At 45.5% G+C, this 23,347-nt stretch overlaps 1 protein-coding gene and 1 long non-coding RNA gene across 2 annotated transcripts; one reads left to right on the forward strand and one right to left on the reverse strand.

Moving 5' to 3' along the window:
- Positions 1–6,807: 6,807 nt before the first annotated feature.
- Positions 6,808–7,787, reverse strand: LOC124696882 (expansin-A24-like). The gene is made up of 3 exons (XM_047229547.1): positions 7,640–7,787; positions 7,219–7,543; positions 6,808–7,120 (listed from the first exon to the last, which is right to left on the reverse strand). The coding sequence occupies exons 1-3, from the start codon at positions 7,785–7,787 to the stop codon at positions 6,808–6,810; spliced, it is 786 nt and encodes a 261-aa protein (XP_047085503.1).
- A 6,991-nt stretch (positions 7,788–14,778) lies between these two features.
- Positions 14,779–17,097, forward strand: LOC124696883. The gene is made up of 2 exons (XR_007000735.1): positions 14,779–15,501; positions 16,783–17,097. It is a non-coding gene; the product is annotated as an uncharacterized LOC124696883 (long non-coding RNA).
- Positions 17,098–23,347: the final 6,250 nt, after the last annotated feature.

Consider the following 23,347-nt stretch of genomic DNA (forward strand, 5'->3'; position numbering starts at 1 on the left):
CAGATGCGTTGGGGAAGAGTCGAGGTGGACGCGGGCGTCAAATCGACGCGGACCACCATGTCCACCGTCGAGAGACGGTCCGGATCCGCACCGGATCGCCGCCGATGATGGCCGGAGGCGGCCGGAGCAGCGGCGGCGACGGCGGAGGCGATTTCGGTGTCGCGGGAGCCCGAAAGGGGAATTAGGGTTACGGGGTGGAGGACGACGAAGCGACTGGGTCGGTTGGACCGAGCCCACCGGGCTGGTCCAACCTAACCAGCTCGACCGCCTGATAGGTGGGTCCGAGGGGTATTTTGGACATTTCCAAAATACCCATTTAAATGAGAATTTCCAAGAATTTTATAAAATAAAATACAGCTCTAAAAAAATAAGTAAAAATATGAAAATTAATCAGCATAAAATTCTCTACCCAAATAAAATATCAAAGAGAATTTTTGAAGACAATTAAGAATAAGTCTATTTTGATGATTTAAATAATCATTTAAATCACACACCTAATTTTCTTTAATGAAAATAAGTCCACTAATGCATTTGGACTTTAAAAAACACCTTGACAACATTTCAAGGTTGTATTTTACTTTAAATCAAGTATCCTCAAATTATTCTTAGTATCAACCTATTACATGAAATAATCACGACATCGGAAGGGGGGAACAAACCCTAAAAATGGAATCATGCATAATTGCTTCTTTAACCATTGCCCTTATCGGACAATGATGCTATTTTTCAGAACCAGAGGACAAGGGTCAGTCCATACCTTCCAACCGCAAAACTTTGCAGTTGTTCGAGCAAGTTCATCACTTGCTCATGTCATTTGAGTATTTCTAGCAAATTACTTGCAAAGTATTATGGTTATCACTATTGCATAAAAACCAAAACCACTACTTTCATAACTATGAATATGACTATGTGGTGGGCAATGGAACCATGGATTGTGTTGATATGGTGGAGGTTCCATTGCAAGGGTTAATATCCATCTAGGATTAAACAACAAATGTCGCCAGTGATTCTTGTGCCGTAATACCCGTGTTAACCATAAGATCCGGAGTGGGACGGAGTAGTCAAAAGTGTTTCCACCTCTCGTTCATCAACGGATGCGCTTTACCGTAGTACACTTGTAATCCAAGGGGGCAAGCTGGTGAGGCCGGGGAGTCCTAAGTCCCCACGGCATAGTCCGTAGTACACTTGTCGCCCGAAGGAGCAAGATGGTGAGGCCGGGGAGTCCTAAGTCCCCACGGTATTGCGGTCTAGGATGGGTTGCAGCTACCGGCGTAGGAGTGTATGGTAGAGCCCAAGACTCGTTGTCGTGGTCGGGGTCCACCTTGAAATCTACAGGAATAATGGGACCGACGTGGACCCAGGGTCGGGGCATGCAACAAAGGGTGGGTGTTCGAGGTAGCGGAGGAACATGATTGGCTAGACCTTATACCGGGCCTCACACCGAAGGAAGTGTGGACGGGAAAGCTGCCCGGTTGGCACCAAGGTTAAGATCTCTTATGGGTAAAGCAACAAACCTCTCGCAGAGTGCAAAGAATCGTGACCTGTCACTCCCCGTTCCGGGATTGAGGAACTGCGAACGCGGCCGGAAAGGAGCTCCATGAAGTTCTAGTAAACCGGTGAAGGCCGACGGACATAGCTCTTTGAAATAAAAGCAATCTCTTAAAGAAATGTTTAACAAAACTTGCATTGGTATTAGACCTTCGGTCTAATATCGTAGCTAGTGCATTAAACACCTCTTATCTATAATGAACTTGTTGAGTACGCTCGTACTCATACCACTCTTAAATCCCATGCTTAGATTGTCCGAATCGTCCGGAGGAGGACTACGACAACAATGAAGGAGCCGAGATCATCGGCTATGATGAACCTGACCTCTCGGGAGGTGTTGAAGGCGTAGACTATCTCATAGTCTACGGATCCGGGAGGCTTCCGGAGGAGAACAAGCCTAGAGATATCCGAGAGTAGCAGTAACCGAGCAGTCAGAACTCTTAGTATTTAGCTGCTCGATGAAATAAATGTTTAGTTTAATGAAACTGTGGTATTGTAAGTTGAGTTGGGTTCACCTCGAACCCAGGAGTATTCCTCTTAGGACCCAAGAGGAGCTCCAAGACGACATGTGTATGTTAATTGTAATAATATGTGAATGAGTTATGGACCCTGCTATGTTTTGTTGTACTACTCTGAGGGATGTAATATTTGCGGAATGGTACTTCGTGAATGTTATATCAACGACTGGCATACTACAACATGCAGTGGTATGCAGGGTCACCACATGTTGTTACTCCCACTCTATCTGTTCGTCCATCACGTGCAAGTGGATCTACATGATCAAGACTCGCTCTGATGGTTCTCTTGGGCGCTACAAGGCTCGTCTTGTGGCTCGCGGCTTTCAGCAGGAGCAGGGTCGTGACTATGATGAGACCTTTTCTCCAGTGGCCTACATGACCACTGTTCACACTCTCCTTGTTGTTGCTTATGTTCCGTCACTAGTCTGTCTCCTAGCTTGATGTTCATAACGCTTTTCTTAATGGCAAGTTACGCGAGGAAGTATATATGCAACCACTCCAAGGTATTCTATTTCTGATGGCATGGTCTGTCGTTTCCAGCACTCCCTCTATGGCCTTAAGCAAGCCCCTCGCGCCTATTTTGAGCGTTTTGCCTCTGTGATGCCTGCAACTGGCTTTTTTCCTAGCGCACGTGATCTTGTGATATTTGTACACACATCTTCTTGTGGTTGGACTCTTCTTATTCTCTCTGTTAATGACCTGATCATCACTGGTGACGACTCTGAATACATTTCCTTTGTCAAGGCCCGTTTCTGTGAGCTGTTTCTCATGACTGATCTTGGTCATGTTCGCTACTTCCTTGGGATTAAGGTCTCCTCTACCTCCGGTGGATTCTCTATCTCCTGGGACAATTACATTCACGACCTTCTTACTCGTACCCGCTCTTGGTGATGAACGCACTGTTGAGACTCATATGGAGCTCAATGTGCATCTCCGCTCCACTGATGGCGATCCTTTGCCTGATCTGACACGCTACCGTCACTTGGTTGGGAACCTTGTCTACCTCGCTGACACCCATCCTAACATCTCCTATCTTGTCCACATTTTGAGTCAGTTCATGTCTGCTCCCACCACTGTCCAATACAGTCACCTTTTCCGTATCCTCCGACATCTTCGTGGCACGATCTCTTGCTGTCTTTTCTTTCCTCGTTTCAGTACCTTACAAGTGAGCTAGTGATCCATCGGATCGCCGGTCCCTTTCTTCCTACTATGTTTTCTTGGTGGTTCCATCATTGCTTGGAAGACCAGGAAACATACAACAGTCTCCCGTTCGAGTGTAGAGCCTAAGTTGAGAGCGATGGCTCTCTTGACAGCAGAGATGACTCGGTTACGCTGGTTATTGGAATATTTTGGTGTTTCTGTTTCCGCCTCGACTCCTCTCTTGTCTGATAGTACTGGCGTGATCAGCATTGCGTGTGATCCGGTGAAGCATGAGATCACCAAGCACATCGGTGTCAAGCACATTGGTGTCGACGCTTCCATTGTGCGTACTGCTGTGCAGGATCAGGTTCTCGCTCTATAGTATGTGGTTAAAATTAGCTAACTTCTTCACAAAGGCCCATACTAGAGCGCAACATGGGTTCTTTCTCTCCAAACTTAGTGTTGTTGATTCATCATGAGTTTGGAGGGAGGAGGGATTAGTGACGTATAATCTCCTTTTTTGTATATCTGCATTTTATAAGGGGGTTCCTGCACTTTACACACATATATTTGTATTGGCCTTTGGCACCAATGAATACTAATTGCCAATTCACAACACAAACGACGTTCACAACCAGTACCATGTGGCTACTCCCTTCGATTCATATTAACTTTCACTAATATAGATGCATCTAAATATATTTTAATTCTAGATACATCCATATTAGCAATAAGTAATATGAATTGAAAAGAGTATGAAAGATGGGTTTGATCCCTGAGCATGCTTTCGGAGGACACGCCTCCGCAGTTGGGTTTGATCCCTGTTGCCATGCACCAGCTTAGATATGGAATGATCAAAACTTTCAGTACCATCTTCTAGCAGGAAAATTGCCAGTGAATAGGTAATTTAAAAAGAAAGAAAGAAACGCGGGCGTGCGACCCCATTGTTTTGCTGCTCTGTTACTTGCACGCGCGGGCATGTGCGTGCCTGGCTGGCTGGGCTGGCCTGGCCGTGGCCAGTTAGTTTTTATTTTTATTTATTTTCCTTCTTTTATTCTCCTTTGTTATCTTTTTTATAAATCGATTTAGGCTACCAAATTGATTCAAATAAAATTTTTTATTTTTAATCTGCCCAGTAGGATTTTCTGACATTAAGGATTACTCTTTTAGTTTAAAATAAAACTACAAGAGTAGATTTTTTAGATACTTTTCCTATAGGCTATTTAGGAAAACAAGAAACATAATTTGGATTTATTGAAATCAAGCGATTAAAATATTTCTCGAAACTGAAACCTTTCGCATGGTTTATTTCAAACATGGATTTTGATAATGTAGTCGAAAATGACTCAAATGATTATAAAACTAATTTTGGTCAAAATCAAATTACAAAAATGTTATTATGCATATAATGCCTTATATGGATATTATGCAAAAATAAAATAGGCTTGAAGTTCTTTTGAGTAAGACAAGTTTTAAATATTTGGAAAATTCAAACTTTTTTTAAAACTAAACTTTGGATAATTTTGTTTTTAGGGGCATTTGGCAAACTTTTAAAATGACTTCATGTTTAAAGAGAAAACCAAATTCGAATAGTTTGAAACCCTCTTCACAAGGTTAAGAAAACAATTCTAAAAGTTTTGGTTTCATCTCAAATCCAAACAAGATATAGAATATGAATTATTTTTTTCTCTTTTGAAACAAGCCCTCCAAAGTTTTCTTTTCATTCATAATTTTCAAATTTCAAGCAATTCAATCAACTTAAATTATTAATTTAACATTTCAAAATTTTGAAAAATTTGGGTTGTTAGAGCAATTTTGGCTTTGTGAGTTTTCCTTTACTTGCAACAAAAAAAAAAACCATTTTTCATATTCCGAGCGGCGACCTTTTTTTGTGTGCGAAACCGCTACAAGAAATTTGCATTCATACGATACCGCCACACAAAAATAGAAGACTACTTTTGTACTATGGTTCACATATTTGCTGATGGCGATGGCTTTCTGGAAACTCATGATATTTTCTATAATGTCCTGGAGATTTCTCTAGAAATGGGCTGGATATTTCTCTAGAAGTGGGCTGGATTTGAACTACACGCCTTCTTTCGCTAGTTCCAGATTTTATTAAAAATTTCATTTTTAGGTACACAACATTTTTTTTTTTGTCATAGTTATGATGTCCCTCTGTTGTGCCCGCCACGCCCGTTCTTGCAAAAGGTCATTCAGACGGATCCTAATTTGAGCACAACTCGCTCGGAAAAATCAGAAAAGCATGAAGCCTTCACGAAGGCCATTTTATGTGAACTAGTTGCGAGGAAAAATTAAAACTTTTGAAATATGATAGTTACTCTGAAAACCCCTTCACAAAATAAGCTCCCGCCTACCAACCGAGCTCTATGGCTTTTAGGGCAAATGAGTTAGGTCAGTACCTTGGACATGTCAGAGTTTGACGGAACGAGCCCATGCCCTGCACGTGCATGAGCCTTGTGAGGGGAAGAAATGTAGGATTTGTGAGTTTTCAAAACCATTTTTCATTTTCCGAGCACCGAAATAGTTTTAGTTTGTGAAACCGCTGCAAGAAGCTTGCAATCGTACGACACCTACACACAAAAATAGAAGACCATTTTTGTAATATGGTTCACGTACCTGCTGATTGCACTGTATTTCTGGTAACTTACGATATTTTCTACCGTGCCGTGTCGACTTAGCTAGAAGTGAGCCAAATTTGAACTACAAGTCAACTTTCGCTAGTTTATTTTCTGGTCCACAACGTACTGTTTTAGCAGAGGTATGATGTTGCCATCACATTAGTGAAAGGGAAATTAATTGTCGAAATCTAATATCTTTGCCTCTTGTCAAGATTTGACACTAGGGAAAAATAGTCTTTGTCGAATGTCCGTTAAAGAGCACTCGACAAAGGCTAGCGGCGTTAGGTTCCCATCAATTGGAGGGCGAGTAGACACGTGGGGCACGACCTTGCCGAGTGTCAAAAATCGACACTAGGCACAGGTAGCCTATTATGAGTGTCCAATTTTGACACTCCGCAAAGAAACACTTTGGCATGTATTTTTCTTCACCGAATATATTTGCTGCCTTTACCGTGTAACAAGTCTTTACCGTGTATTTTGTGGTTGTTACACAACAAATGAAACCTTTGCCGAGTACCTCATCCTTTGACACTCGGAAGCCGTATAGCCAGCAAAGATCGTGTTTCCGGTAGAAAATAACTTGAGCTTGAGGACATCAACAACAAAAAATACTTGGGTTTAATAATTAGAGTATGACACTACAATTGGTGTTCCTTAGCGTGGATATTAGAACACTGTAGTGTAAAATGCCAAAATAGTAGCTCATTTTGCTCTATATTGTGAAACTATACACGAGTATAGGAAATAAGTAGTTAATCCAACCCGGTGGAATTGGTTGCATTTTTGTGCATCATACATGTTAATACTGATACAAACAACAATATAGACAACAGGGTAAATACTGTACAATAATGTATAGGGTACATGCCCTACCAAATCAATCGTAATATACACATTCCAACTATTTGTGATGGTACAGGTATAAACAATCACACCCTAAAGAGATCTGTTGATAGTGATTACTTGAACTGTAATTTGCTCGCGAATGTTTGCCCAAACTTCCATCCGACCGGCATAATTTTGTTGAACACGATTGTTTGTCCATCAGTGTCGGTCACTCTAAACGAGAGCATTTTCCCGGTAAGATACCCTCCGCACTGCCAGTACGCGCCCCAGTTACGGGACATTGGCAACCAATCATTTGAATCGGAGCTCTTGATATCCATTGACTTGATTGAACCAGCAGCCGCCACATTCATCAAGATAACTAGGTTGAAGTAATCATGACCAACAATCCGGATCCGCACCCCACCCTTCCTCACGCATGGTACCCTACAGAAATATATAGCATTTATCATCTTTAAGCAATTTTATGTTGTACTAGAAGCACGGGAAACTGATGAAACAAAACAAATCTCATGTGTATGTACCTCTGGTACATGACGGGGATAATGCCACCCTCATAGACGCCGATCTTTTGCCAGGCCGGTTGGGCCATGTCAAAGTGTTCCCGCGGCAGGTTGCACCATCCACCATTGTCGTTGGGAAGCGCATTGTTAGGCGGGCAGAGGTTTGTCGCGGTGATGGTCACCGTAACTCCAGGTTTGCAGAACGCGGGGTCTGCCCGTTTGCGGTCACACGCGATTTTGTAGCACTGCCCGCATGAGGTGCCATCTTTGAACAACACTGAGCTCAGCGCCGCCGTCCGCGTCCCGTACCCCTCCGCGTAGAGGTTGTCGTACCCGCATGCTCCACCTGCGTTAGTGAAAGAATGTGCTTTTAGCTCAGGCACCACAATGTAGAATTCAATTGGCGTATGCAGAGCGCTAAAATAAGCTGCTAGTTAGTTACCCATGGTGCCAGCGGCGTCAGCGCCGCCGTAGAACGTGGCATGTGCTTTCATCCATTTGATCGGCGCTTTGTCCGCGGCCAAGGCCAACCCACAGCAGGTGAACATTAGCAACGCCACCGCGATAGATCGAGCTGGAGCTGGTGCCATATTGCTGGATACGCTTATGTCAATCTGACGGCCGCACGAATCTGATTTGGAAACTTTGTGTGTACCTCTTCTTGATTTTGTGTTTGCCCGTGTACCTAGCTCAGTGTCTGAGGACGGTTTGTTTTTTGACGGTTAGTTGGGTGATGATTGTAAGGATTGGTTTGGTACGTATATATAGCCTTGTGATCGATGCCTGGAGGGGATTGAGCAAGGACATCACGAATGAAGCGGATAGCGTGCACATGCACACGGTCGTGCAGCCACACCATGGCTTACGGGCTAATCCGAGGAGATGCGCAGACACGTATAGTCTATTCTTTTCCCCGTATATCTTATTTAGTTATTATCTATCTTTGCTTGGCGATTTCTCTAGCTATTACTGACATCTAGAGAGATCATCCTTGTTTGACACTTTCTGAAGAAATGGACGGCATGTAATGCAGGTATGCATGACCTTTTTGACGGCTAGCTTTGGGATGTCCATGTTCGGGTACGTTCCCCTTGACCCCCTGTATACGAAAGGATGTCTCTTCTGTTCCTTGAATCATACTGCTGACCATGCGCTCCACCTCAACCTGTAAATGGGCACGCTCGCGGTGACCCACTAAGTGCTGTTTGTGGTCATTTGAATTAAACGGGATGATGCAGCTCGTTCATATAATGTTGTTGACCACCTGCCCAATTACTCCCCAGTCTCCACGTAAGTTTTTTTTTCAAGGGGGAATGGTCTCAGGATCGAGAGGGTGGATAGATATTACAGAAAGGACCTCAAACGTAAGGAAATTACAAACATATCCAGACAATTAGCATAAAGGACCTCGGATCTAATTTGCAAAAAACAGTCTAGTCTAGCTCCATCTGCACCGATCGAGCTTCAGCCAAGCATGGACAATTGTCGCATCACCGGGGACGAACCACTTGGAACACACTCGACCTCCCACCTCAAGAGCCCGCAAGAGAACCTCAAGGAAAGCCTAACAGCGCCGAGTGGCAGTACCGGGAGGAATAAGCCCGACGACATTTCGCCATTCCCGATGGGGATACCACCGCAAACTCTAAACCTACAACTATAGTGAGAAGGGATACCTCTACTATGTACAGAGAAGCCCAACAACCATCTTTAGCTCCGCTCCGACCGGCTCGGTGAGGGGAGAGGAAGAGGAAGAGAAGTGTAGGTAACTGGAGCCAACGTAGGTATTGTCGATATCTCAGTTGTGATGTTTTCTATCGTCCCCGTTGAATAAAGACTCCACGGATACTTTGCCACGATTTGGAGACGTCGGATGTGTGATATTGTTGCTGCTAGGGTGGCAAGCGGCGCGGGATGCGGGGCGCAGCTTTGTTCTAATCATGCATTAATTCTGTTTAAATTTAGCATTATACCTCATTTTGATGTGTCTCATGTTATGCGGGACGGGAAGTGGGCGCCGCTTGCCCCCCTATGTACGCTGCCCAATTCTTCATCCATCCGCTAACAAGCTGGTTAATTGGCGCTCAGAAATGGCCAACAAAATCAATAACTTGCTTAATTTTTCTAACATAGAACATGCGATCTGTCCGTTGCAGGAGAAGACTCGTCAAAGGTCAGAAGGAATGAAGCGAGTAGAGTGCCCATCAGCCCATGTGCAGCCGCACCATGGCTTACGGGCTAATCCCAAGACTATAGTATGTAAGCCAGATTATTATTTATATATTTTCCAATATCTTTAATCACCGATCAATCTGTGCTTGGCAATTTCTATATGATTGACATATAGAGATAATATGGTGTTGCTTGAGACTTTCGGAAGAAATAGACGGCGTTGTGCGATTTCCACATATGTATGCTTCACGTTTTCAGTTGCAGGGAGGATATTTGCTTGGCGACGTCTGTGATCTGTATATTTCTTAAACCGTACGGTTGAATTTGCATTGCACCTGGTCCTTACCGTCGACGGCTCCCATCAGCATGTAATGATTGAAGCGACAATAATCATCAACGCAGGCTTCTAGGGTTGAATTAGTCCCGCGTCGCGTTTGGATTCAGGGCAGGAGCGCGATCTAGCTTAGGGGTATCGTGTGTTAATTAAGTTCCATCCATCATCGTTGTAGTCAATATTATGATAGTAATATGAGGTTTCTTGACAAAATAACAATAGGAGGTTACAGTGAGGATAAGCATCATTTTTTCTGTATCAAGCAATTCTTATTTTTAACAATTTACACTTTTGTATTTTATTTTTAGAAAATTCACTCATTTTCGACATATACTGAAATACTGGCCACTCCAGTCAATGTGTTTCAACTATTACAGTAGTGCACACAACTTCAAATAAATTTTATTTTTCATGATACTTATAAAAAACTTAGTTCATTTCAGTCAGATTCAAGTAAAAAAAATGTGATGTACTAACTCAGTAGGATTGAATTTCGAATTTATGATCCCAATTCTTGTGACCGTCAAACACTCGTTTTTGAAACCAATTCCAAGATTTTTACTCCCTCTGACCCGATTTAGTTGTCGCAGCCATACATTCAAATGTTCAGTTTAAATTCGCGTCAATATTTTAATGTGGCTGGAGGGAGCATCTAATTCATGGGTGCCAAATGAGGTTCTATGGTTTTTCACTAGGGATAAGAATCTGGTGAACACTTGCCTACTGTAACAAGATGAGCTGCTTACTACAAGAAGGAGATGTTCATATTTTGTATTGTTCATAGCACTTCAAACTTGAAACAACCATAAGAAATATAATAAAGTATATTTATTTTTGAAAAGAGGAAAGCTCTAATCTCTGCATCTTATTGACGGATGTGCTGTTATACAGAAAAACTTGTGAACATATCTTACTGGGCACAAGCCGTTAACAAAAGAGTTGCTACATCTATTCAAAATTATATCTTTTTAGAGTTTTGCTCAAGAACTAAGAATGTTGTTAAATATCTACATTGCTGCCAGACTGATATTTTTTACTAGGGGGTCTTGGTATTTGGGGTTACCCTAGTTACCGGAAATAACTGAAGAAAATTTTGTAATATATTTTGAATTCAAAAGGAGAAAAGTTGAAATATTCAGTAACCGGTAGGCTACCGTCTAGTTACCGAGCAGTAACCACATAATTACCGGAAATCGCACAAATACGAGCCAAATTTTTAAAAAAAATCCAATTTTTTTTTGTTCAAGAAGCTCATTTACCGGGGGCGGTAGGTAAAACAGGTTGCCGGACGGTAACCGTGGTAACCAGTCCGGTAACTAAAACCCTGCTAGACACACATCATGTACCATCTTTCTTCCAAAATCAAGCCATGCAAGCATAAGAGCAGTTAACAAAACAAATTGTGGTCTATTAAAACAAAAAAAAAATGGGAAGGCAATAACTAAAGTTTGCATAGGAAGTGCAGAAGTATATATATTTTGTAAAAAATAGAGACTACTAAATTGAAATAGACGGAGTGCCAGCTAATCAACTATCAGGAAAGGATCATCCATCTTCGGGGTACTACCACTCCTACAATTGATCCGAGATGACCTCCAGCCAGCGACATTAATTTACTTTGTAGTGTTGAAGTTTAGTTTCCTCGAGTGCTACTAATTTGTAGGCCAGTTGACCGCACTTAATCTTGCTTGTATTTCTTGGCCTTCGGCCCATTCTGTCCAACACCTGGATCTGACGGAGGCTTCCTACTGTCTTCCACGAGCCGATCCACGGTCCCTTCAAGCCTGCTCATCTTCTGGCGCAGCCTGGCGATCTCGTTGCTGCACTCGGCGAAGCTCCCGTCGCTCGCCACCCGCGAGTTCATCTGGGACAGCACCGATTTTAGCCTCCGATCGGTGCACCGAATCTCCTGGCTTAGCCTCGCGATCTCGTTCTTGCACTCGGCCGACATCCCCTCTCTCGCCGCGGGCTGCGAGTTCATCTGCGACAGCGCCGAGTTTAGCTTCCGATCGGTGCTCCGAATCTCCTGGCCCAACCTCGCAATCTCGTTCCTGCACTCGGCCGACATCCCCTCGCTCGCCGCCGGCCGCGAGTTCACCTGGGACAGCGCGGCCTTCAGCTTCCGGTCCGTTTTCTGAAACTCCTGGCGTAGCTCGGCGACCTCGCCTCTCAACTCGGCGTAGTTACCCCCGTCCGCCGCCCGCGAGTTTTGTTGGGACAGCGCGGAGTCCAGCTTCCGGTCGCAGCTTCGGACTTCCGCGCGAACCTGCGCGATCTCCTTGGTGAGTTCCGCCGCCCGTGAGTTTTGCTGGAGAAGTGCGGAGTCGGCCTTCCGGTCGCAGCTTCGAACCTCCCCGCGAACCTGCGCGATCTCCTTGGTGAGATCGGCCAGCTTCTTCTCGTCCGCCGCCCGCGAGCGCACCTGGGACAGCGCGGTGTTTAGCTTCTCGTCGGTTTCGTGAAACTCATGGCGTAGCCTCGAAAATTCGCTCCTCAACTCGTCGTACTTCGTCTCGTTAACCACCCGCGAGCTCTGGTGCAGAAGTGCATCTGCTCGAACTTCACCGTGAATCTGCCCGATTTCCTTGGCGAGTTCGGCCAGTTTCTTCTCGTCCGCCGCCCGCCGCTGAGCAGAATCGTCGGCCTGGCCGCGAATCTGGGCCAACTCTGCCATAGCTTCGTCCTGGAAAGACTTGGTGAGCCGCTGTGCCTCGGAGAACTTTGTGTCGACGTACCGGCGCAGCTCGGCCTTGGCTTCGTCCGAGAGAGTCGACGACGACGCCTGCTGTGACGCATCTAGGCTACCTAACCTACTGTCGACGTACTTCTGGGTAATATACCCGAGTCCAAAGCCCTGAACGACCAGGCCGGCGCCGAGCAAACAGCCTTTCGTGAGCGTCGTCCCTGAGTTGTTGCTGTTGTTGCTGCCTGCACCGGCGGAGAAGCGCCGGACGTTGCCCACGGGTTTGCTGGTGTTTGTGCCGCCGCTGACGGCCTTGGCGATCCCGGTAGCGAAACTCCTGCCGACGATCAGGCGAGACCTCATCAAACAGAGAGCCATCGGTGCTGGACTTTGGAGATCGAGACGTGCGTGCACCCGGCAGAAAAGTCCCCAGGATCCACAGCTCCGCTGGGTTTTAGCCCTTATATTTGTTCGTGCGTGGTCTACGGGCGCTAGGGCATATGCGTGTTTAAGGGTCCTTGGAGCGTCATATCTTCGTATCTTTCTTCGCATGCAATGCGAAAAGGACTCTATACATTCTCTTTTTTTTCGAATAGGACTATACAAATGTACTCCGTATCCGTTTGGCAACAAAACTCCAAAATAACTGCTCACGAGTCAACCTCGCTCGCTCCCCTCGGTCGCCTCCTCCAGGCGACACGGGAGCCCAACCCTAGCCCCCCGCCGCTGCCACCTTAGTCCCCCGCCCTGCTCCCTCGTCGTCTCCCGAGGCCGCCGGCGGCTAAGCCGTCCGCCGCCGATGAAGGGGGCGGCGAGGCCCTATGCCTCTCGGGATCTCGCGCGCTCGTCTCGGAGGGAAGACGTCGTGCCGGGCCCCGGAGGCCGTCGCCGTCGCCCGCCCCTCCTGCGCCCCTCGCCGGCCTCGCTGCAGCCTCCTGCTCGCCGGCCGACAGCCCGGCCATGGCGCAGTTTGGCTGGGGAGGGACCTGAGGCCCGGGGTCTGCCGCGGTCGGGCCCGATCTGGGCTTCGGTGGGCCTGTGTCCAAGGCGACGTCGGTTGGTGGCCTGGGCTCCCGGCGGCTCAGCGGTCGGCGGCCGGATCCGCCGCCTCGCGGCGGTTTGGCTGAGATGCGCTTCTCAGGCGAATGGTGGGTGTTTGGTGGACGGCGACAAGGTCCCATGCTCGGCTGCCTACGCCTACTGCTAGGGCCTGCGTTGCGCATGCCGACAACATCGACACTCCAGGCGAAAGCCTCGCACCAATTGGTGCCGATGTCGGTGGTGCCCCTGCCATATTTCCCTGTTGAGGGCTTCATCGGGGAGCTTGGTCTCCTGCTGTCGCGAGTTGTTGCGTTCTCCGGGTGAAAACCTCTGCTCCTCGGAGCGGACGGCGGTGACACACTGTGCCGTTACCTTCTTGAAGGCGCCGCTTTTGGAGTCTGTGCTCCTCGTGGTGTGGTAGATGCGTGGCAGTTGTGCATGGTTGCCTTGTCGTCGAGGATGGTGGATGCCGGGGCGGCGGCCCCGGACGGTTGACGTGCGCCGAGGCGGCGGCCTCGGATGGTCTTGCAGCGATGACTCCATGGGGTGTTGTCATGGTCTTGCAAGGCTTGGGTGGCGTGTTGGTGCTACGTGGGTAGCGAGCTCATCGGCCCGGCCTACACGACGGGGCGGTCGGTGTGGCTGGCATGTCGGGGTGGCGGCCCCGGATCTTTGGCGCGGCGTTCGTGGTACGTGTGTGGTCGCCTTGGTAGTTTGGGCTACAAGACGTCCATGTCGTGCGGCGTTGCGGCTCGGCTCGCCTCCGAGCGGGGACGCCGAGCGGCGGCTCCGGGTTTGGTGGTGTGTGTTTGGTCGTCGGCGGTCGCGGTATCGTGTGGGCGATGAGGCTCCGGTGTTTGTGCGGTTTTTGGGCCGGTTTTCCTTATAAACTTGGCCGCTCTGTATGGTTTTTGGGCCCGGTTTCCCTTATTAACTGAGCCAAATCTTCCTCTATCAATATATCGTGCAGCTCACTGCCGAATTCTCACCAAAAAAAAAAACTCCAAAATACGCGTTCAAGCCTTTCTGCGATCTGTTCTTCCGTGGATCAGTAATACAGATTCTGATAAAAAAAAGTTAACAACACACACGCGCAATGGAACAGGATCGATCCACATACTCTCTTCTCAAAAAAAAAAAAAGTCACATACTCTCGGTGAAGCAAGACGCGGAAAAAGTAAACGCAAAATCTATTTCTTGACTGGGCTCGATCTGGTCTTACAAAGTGCTCACGTCTTGGCGGCGTCCGATTATGATCGTGTGGCTTATTCGGGGCAAAGCAGCAGGGACCACGGGATGACAGGCCCACATGCTTCCAGGGTCCAGACTCCTCGTTCCCCTTCCTTCGTCTCTCTCCCGCAATCCCCACTCCTGTCTCGTCCCCCTTCGTCTCCATCTCTGCTCCAGCAATCCAACACCCATGGGAGACAGATTAACCGCCGATCTCGTGGAGGAGAGGCTGCCGACAGCCCCGGAACGAGATCCCGCGCCCTGATCAAGGACGGCGCTTGTTCCGTCCGCCCGGTCCTGGCCCGCTTGACGCAGCAGACCTGCGCACGGCCACGCTATGTCTTCTCCCCGGCCACCTACGCCGAACAAGCTGCCATGATTCACTAGGAGCTCCTCCTTTGATCCTTCGCCCTCCACCACCCGGCCTCCATGATCTTCCGCATGGCCGCCTCCAAGGGTCTCCTCCTCCATAGGCCTACTCAAGACCTTCCCCAAATCTGCTCTCCCCCGGCATTCTTCCTCTTGTCCGCCACCGCTGCCATCGCCGACCTCCTTTCGCGCTTGCCGACGGCGTCCCTGTGGTCATGCTCCACCTACCTTCCGCATTCGAGATGACCTCGGGCCCGTCGCGGACAAGGAAATCGACGCATCCGGGGGGCGGGGTGGATGTGTTGAGAGGTGGTCTTTGTCGGCGCTGCCCCGCGATTGAACACGGGGCGAGGCGGACGGCCGTCGTGAGAGGAGCCCAGGAGATATTTGCGGCTCGCCCTCGCCAGTCGATGCGCCCAACCCCTGTTGCCGAGTTGCTAGGCGTCCGAGAGAGAGCTACAACAACTTGTTGCTGGTAAGTTCGTGGGTCTCCTTTGCAGCTCTGCCCGTTTGTTGCTGCGGGGTAGAGTGTTTGCTCGAGGCACCTTTGACTTTTACATCTAATTATTGGTCACGGTGGTGCTGGTCGAGATAGTTAGGTGGCCGTTCTCTAGTTTCTACCTTGGTGATTGTCTAGCAGTGATGGTGGTGCTCTTCTAGTAGTGCACGTGTACTAGCCCTGTTTGTGTTCTTCCACTAGTCATGGTGGTGTTAGTAGTGTTTTCATGCCATTATCTATGTCCTTATGACCTTATCTATGAGTTCAGTTTCAGATTCCACACTGTGTTCATTACATGTGAAGCAAGACACATTAGGATGTAATAATTGTGTGGACACACATATTACGGTTTGTTTGGTTCATTGATCCCTATCTGATTTATGTTTGTTGTTAATTGAGCACTTTAGGATGTAAGAAATATACATACCATTATGAAATCATGAGTATGAGATGTACTTTTTTGTACACATTGGATGTATTTTTTAGGAATTTATTACATGCACCTTGTACTGTCAATTGATTCTGCGTTGCAACTTTTTTTTTCGCGACTCTGAAATACTAGGCTCATACCTTTTAAATTCGTATTGGATGTATTTTTTTAGGAATTATTACATGCAACTTGTAGTGTTAATTGTACCTGTGCTGTACTTTTTTTCGCGAACCTGTAATACTTGGCGCTCTTCTTCGTGATGCTTCGGTTTCGTTGTCTTACTGGTGGAACTTCCTGATTGCTAATATCTGCATTCTTGCCACTTTTGTTACATACGAACAGGCATTTGTCCTTTTATTTGTGCACCGTCGAATTCCTAGAGATACTTCACTTGATTGAAAAACCTACATGCTTAGCATAACAGTTACAATTCTATGAGGTTTCTCCATTGGAAGATGGGTTGGTGTTGATTCAACTTCATCTTCACCACCAGAATGTCACTAGACTCTTTATTCCCTATGGCATCTATTGTTTCTGCCTGTATTGTTCCCAGAAGCAGGTGCAGTCCTGTACCTTGCTCATGCTGGCCTGTAAGATCCTCGACATGATACCGGAGTGTTCAAGTCAATACCACCATTATCAAACCAGAAATCCATTACTGCAAAAGAAAGAACTAGGTTTAGTTTCATATCAGTAGTCAAAACATAGTTTCTCGTAGTAAATGTGTTTGTTTATAAACCCTGCACTTTTACTTCCTACCATAGCTAATTTAATTCCTACCGCAAATACTAATTTTTCCATGCATACTGGTTGCTTTTTATGTGCAGGTAATGCAAGCAACGTTCTTCATATAATGTAAGCAAAGATCGTCATATGAAAACCAATGGACACCCTACTATGCAAGCTATCAAAAAACACTGGAAGATACTTGTACATGTTCCTGGATCAGCCTTTTGGTCCACCAGATAGTTTCCTTTTACTTGCATGTAGTTTCTAGGGATAACTTCTCAACTGATGCTTGCAAAATCTGATGTCTTTGCAAACGGTTTTCTGGTTTTCTTGTGCAAAACCAGATTTTTGCAAACACTTCATGCCAAGGATTAAGAGTTGTTTGACTATATATTCTATGAATTGGTACCTTAGTGACTCATCTAGATACATTCTACTCGTCATACTTTGCTAACGCAGACAGTCCATGCAAACATCTTTTCATCATTTTTACATTGCAAAAAATGAATGATTCCTTATACAGGCAAAGGAGAAGGTTCTGCCATCTATAACATTTTCTTACACAAAATATGCATATTTCTTACATGTATTAGGTTCACAGATTCTGCACACAAGTACAGTACTTATAGATGTATAAACCTGAACCTGACAGATTTTTTTACATCCTAACGAACTGAGTCAGATGCAGCTTTCAAAATATTTGCATCTCTGGTCCGGCTGAAACAAACAGACAGACCGGAAATCTCCTGTCTAACCCTAGTCAAAGCTAATGACTTCTAGTTGAGAGACATTATTCTTACATGTCGTGGGGGTTTGGTACACAGACTCCCTGTAATTTTCTGCACATGGGCACTTATAGATGTATAATCCTAAACTATGATCAAACTTTTGCACACTTTAATACATGAACAGCTTTGTTACATCAAACTACATCAAGGGGGGAGGGGGGATACAGATCTGGAGATGCAGGACTTTACTTTCTTCAGGTTTTTGCCCAACACGTTGGATGGAATTTTATTTTCCCTAGTTTTTTTGCTTTTTTTTTTCTTGATTGCCTGTAATTTTCTGGTCCTGGACCACTGTACTGTAGTCGCCGTGGGTTTTTTCCCACTCGCGCGTCCGCATGCTGAATCCCAGCCGGAAAATGGCCGGATCGCTTTCTGTTACACGTCGCTGTCCACTTTCCATTTCGGGAATAATTTTGGTTAAGACAAGGGGGGCACCGGGTAAGACAACCTGGTAACCGCGCACCCCCTAGCCACGTCCAAAAGTAAATGGCCAAAGGTGCGTCGACTTCACCGACCGGGAAATATGTGCTAGGAAAGAGGGAGTATTTTTATCAATGAAAAAAATAGCACGCTAACATAAATAGCATGGGCTTCAGAAAAACGCTATAGACGCTATAGCGTGCTATTTTTCAAAATAGCGTTTAGCGAAAAAATGAAAATTCAGGATTTCAGCTATAAAATAGCACTCTGCAGCTATAAAATCTCGGATATGATATTTTGCAGCCAAACATCAACCAGAGATTGTTCACATAGTCCATAACTTGATATGACATAGTCTCAAAATCACAAACCATAGTTCACATTCACATTATCCCGAACTAGAAGGATTGGAGGAGGGGAACGGAGACACGGGGTGAAGGCGTGAAGGTGAAGCTAGGCGTGGTCGCTTACCACCGATTGACAGAGGAGAAGGGGGGCGGAGCTGCGCCGTCACGTCGTCGCCTGCCGAGTAGAGCAGGTGACAAGGAGTTGGGGAGTGCGTGATATGAGTTTCCTAGTCTAGGATTGCCTGGATTATAGGGATTTAGGATACGCAAGTGGGTCAAAATATGGAATTAGCTACTAAAAACTACTCTGCAAAATAGCGTGATATGCGGAATAGCGAATAGCGCCAAATAGCGTGAAATAGCGCGTCTTTAGCGCGCGTAGCGTCATAGCGTGCCTAGAATGCATAGCGTAGCGTTCAACTCGCAAATACGCTATAGCGCTGCTATTAGCGTGAAATAGCGCGCTATTTTTCGTTGATTTTTATTGAATATAGTTCAGGAAATCAGTTTTTTGTTATCAGAACTAGCTATGCAAATTTCTCATCAAGATTCACCTAAAATTTCTCTTACTCCCTCCGTTTAAAAAAAAGCTGCTCAACTTTTTCTACATACTGATGTAAACTATATACTCCCTCTCTCACAGATTATTAGGCATGCGTGTACCTCTAGGTCGCAACTTTGATCAAATTAGCATTAGTTATATGTTATAAAAATTATACCATTAGAAAGTTTAGATGTTCTATTTTATAATGATATAATTTTTGCATTATATAATTTAAATTTTATATGTCAAATTGATAACCTAGGGATACGGGGAAGACTAGTAAACTGAGACGAAGGGAGTACCTTTTGTATCTAGACAAAATTAGGAAGCCATTTCAAAATCGGAGGGAGTACAATAGAAGAAACAAATTAATTAGGAGAAAAATTCATCGACCACCTAGAGAAAAGAAAATTAGAATAAACCTGCTGCAGGATTTCATCTGCGTAGGTTGTAATTGTCAGCTTCGGGATGTGCCGGGTTGTGGTCGTCCTCAACGGGCCGAGTGAAGCCACTAGTATGTAATAGCTTACTACTCGTGTGTGAAATTTGTCTACCAGTCTCCGGCTAGCCCGGCGGCACGCTACTAGTATGTGGGCTAGTGCTCACGTGCCAGCATGCTCACTACTATAATTTGCTTGGTTTTGCACGCTGTCGTTACTATTGTGTGGATTTTTGCGCACGTCGGCTTATTCCAGCTGACGGGACACGGGATTCCAGCTGACGGGACACGGGACAGTATATATGCATAGGAGTTATTTAGGATCATCACTCTATACTCGATCTCAAAGGGAACCCTGTAACAACATATATATATATACATAGTTTGCAAAATATGCACCACGAGATAACATTACAATTTATAGTTTTGGAAAGCATGGTCGACGATTTGATTAGGAAAATGCGAACATCAAAACAACATATGAGCTAGTCCTAAAGGCGGGAGTAGAAACACGTGTTTATCTATTTCTCTACACGTGCTTGCAGGGACAGGTCTAGAAATTTAACTTTAGATGTTCAAATTTCAACCATCAAAACGTCCATGCCTTTGCTGAATTAGAAGTACAAATCAACCATTGTATCACCAGTATTTCAAAAGGTTAAAATACATGTAAAAATAGAGAAAATTACAATATGACAATATGATCTGCCATACCGCTTGGAAGCCGCATGGCTTCCCTACATCCCCTATCGCTACCAGCGCATCGGCTTTCTTTTTTCCCTTCTCTGTTTGGTCCGATGCGGGCAACAACCCATGGGGCGCCGCGTGGCATTGGGTCGATACTCGAATTGGGAATGTTTTGGTCATAGGTCGCTAGTCGATTTGAGGATGTTGGTCACATATCGATACTCTTTTCTTTTTGCAATCATAGGTTCGTCATTGTTTTGCCGCCGCTCGGTCTGAGATGGTTGCTCTCAGCTAGTTTGTTCATATGTGGCCAGTATATGTACTACTCCATTTGTCTACAAATAAATATATTTCAAAGTTTAGTCCAAATTTGGAAGAGAAAATGCAAACTAGAAGTGCTAAAAGATACCCAAAGTAATACATGAACAATAAACATTATGTATATGCACTTTTTTTGAGAAAATTTTGGGTGTTTATCTGTACACCCATGGGCCATAGTGGATCCGTCCATGCGTGTTTATGAGTTTTACTTTGAATCTCATATCCAAGACACACACCAGTTATAACATAAAGAAATAAACTTAATCATAAACTTGAAGTTATGAATAATAAACACTTTATTATTACCTCTAGGGCATAACTCCTTCACTGCTATGGTTGGTTCCGGTCGCTGAGAAGCTAGGCCAACACTAACTAAAGTGGTTTGGTCATATCCAACGAAGGCCTCTAGAAGCACCGGTTAATAGTGAAATTCGAAGGAGTATGAAAAATACAAGGAGGGGCAGAGAAAAATCAAAATTGACATGGATGAAGGCGGTAAAAAGGGACTTGAGGGATTGAAATCTCACTAAAGATCTTGCTCTTGAGATAACCACAAGGGAAAATAAGTGATCCATGTGTCAGAATCTTAGTTTACTTGTTTTCTCTCGCGCTCTCTCTCTCTCCTTGTTTTGGTTTTTCAAATGTTTTCATTAGGTTTTATATCTAGCCTACCCAACTTGCTTGTTCTTTGTATCAACTAGCACCCCTGGCTAGATTAAAGCTTTATACGGTGGGTGGCTCAATCGCAGGTGTTGGTGGAGGCAGTGGAGAAAGCACATGGGTAGATGAGAAATGGAAGCAGACCTCCTACGTCGACAAGGAGGGCATTGAGGACGCGGGCAAAGGATGCTGGGCCAGAATCTCCTGCAATTCTTGTGCTTCTCCCTGTTCTGTGGTGTGTACAATATCAATTAAGATGAAAATGTTATGTAGCTGACATTTAGCGAAGATTTTTATTTTTTTTATTTTTCTAGGGTAAAATTGAACAAGTCTTAGGTGAATATATATCTCATGTGCACAACATTAGAAGCGGGAATGTGAGAGATGTTAAGGAAGCAACTTCAGGTTAAGATAAATTAAATGAAGATGGAGATTAAGAAAAGAAAGGGAGGGAAGTAAGAAATAAAGAAAGCATATATGGATAAACTTAGAAGTAGAGATAGTAAAGATTTTTATTTTTATCATCATTTTAGCTATTTGTTTGGTCATGTACTGTATTATTTTGTTCATAAAATAGCAAATGAGGCAATGCATTATGTTCACCTAAACTACAATGGAATCCCCCGGCAATCCAGTAACTTGACAATATATTGCTATTCAAGTAACGATAAAATATAAAATAAGATGCTTTACAATGTTAAACATGTTAGTTTTAAACTCGCAATTAAATAAACTGAATGACACTCGAACGTTTCGTTGATTATGTGTCGATCCAGCTCAAAAATAACAACATTATGAATTCCGATAATAAAAACTCCCCAAGAACTCTTTTTTTACGATGTACGCATGTAGGCATACACTATTTGTATTCATAAACCTAACAATACATAGTTGGTAGGCATACAAGTAACATAACACAAAGAGTATATAAACGGATGTACTGCTGCAAACTGCCGCCGCCGCAACTACCAAGAACACACATCCTCCACCGTCGCCGTAGAAGAATAGCACTAGTAGTTGGTCCACACTTTAGCCATGAGGCGTTAACGAGCCGCAGTAGCCACCAGCCCGTGACTGGATCTTGTTGGGAGCACAACCTCACTATGCTTGTGTCAAAATAGATAAAATTTGAGGACAGCATCAACCAATAAGTGCAGCGGAAAAACAAACACAACTACACGCACAAGTGCACAAGGATTTACGTGGAAAACCTCCTCAACTTGAGGAGGGAAAAATCACAGGTGTGGACCAACCGATCCACGCAAGCTTCACTATGAGCAACATGGATACAGATGTAGGATAACGTTGCATAGAAAACAAAAATTTTCCTACCGCGAACACGCAATCCAAGCCAAGATGCAATCTAGAAGACGGTAGCAACGAGGGGGTATCGAGTCTCACCCTTGAAGAGATTCCAAAGCCTACAAGATGAGGCTCTTGTTGCTGCGGTAGACGTTCACTTGCCGCTTGCAAAAGCGCGTAGAAGATCTTGATCACGATCGGTTCCGGCGCCACGAACGGGCAGCACCTCCGTACTCGGTCACACGTTCGGTTGTTGATGAAGACGACATCCACCTCCCCGTTCCGGCGGGCAGCGGAAGTAGTAGCTCCTCTTGAATCCGACAGCACGACGGCGTGGTGTCGGTGGTGGTGGAGAAATCCGGCGGAGCTTCGCTTAAGCGTGCGGGATGTGGTGGAGGAGAGAGACCGCTAGGGTTTGGGGAGAGAGGGGGGTTGGGCGCCGGCCCTCTTAGGGGTGCGGCCAAGGCTGAGGCTTGAAGTGGTCAGCCCCCTCTCCTATGCCCCTCATTATATAGGTGGAAGCACCAAGAGTTCTAGTCCAAGTCTTCGAATAAGACCCCAACACTAAAACCTCCCATATGTGGGAAACCTACTCAAGGAGGGAGTTCTACCCAAGGTGGGACTCCCACCTTTCCTTGAGGTGGGTTGGCCGGCCACCCTAGGGGAGTCCACCTTGGACTCCTCCCCTTTAGGGTTGGCTGGTCATGCAAGGTGGAGTCCCTCCGGGACTCTACTTTCCATGGTGATTTCTTCCGGACTTTTCTAGAACCTTCTAGAACCTGCCATAAATGCACCGGATCATTTCCAAACTTGGAATATGACTTCCTATATATGAATCTTATTCTCCGGACCATTCCGGAACTCCTCGTGATGTCCGGGATCTCATCCGGGACTCCGAACAAATATTCGAACTCCATTCCATATTCAAGTTCTACCATTTCAACATCCAACTTTAAGTGTGTCACCCTACGGTTCGTGAACTATGCGGACATGGTTGAGTACTCACTCCGACCAATAACCAATAGCGGGATCCGGAGATCCATAATGGCTCCCACATATTCAACGATGACTTTAGTGATCGAATGAACCATTCACATACGATACCAATTCCCTTTGTCACGCGATATTTTACTTGTCCGAGGTTTGATCTTCGGT

Source organism: Lolium rigidum, chromosome 3 (assembly GCF_022539505.1).
Source record: "Lolium rigidum isolate FL_2022 chromosome 3, APGP_CSIRO_Lrig_0.1, whole genome shotgun sequence".
Taxonomy (NCBI): Eukaryota; Viridiplantae; Streptophyta; class Magnoliopsida; order Poales; family Poaceae; genus Lolium; species Lolium rigidum.

Excerpts from the sequence above, each read along its gene's own strand:
- LOC124696882 (XM_047229547.1), bottom strand. The coding sequence starts at position 7,787 with ATGGCACCAGCTCCAGCTCGATCTATCGCGGTGGCGTTGCTAATGTTC. Across the intron at positions 7,544-7,639 it reads TGACGCCGCTGGCACCATGG|GTGGAGCATGCGGGTACGAC; the intron begins GTAACTAACTAG and ends TCACTAACGCAG. Across the intron at positions 7,121-7,218 it reads ATCCCCGTCATGTACCAGAG|GGTACCATGCGTGAGGAAGG; the intron begins GTACATACACAT and ends ATATTTCTGTAG.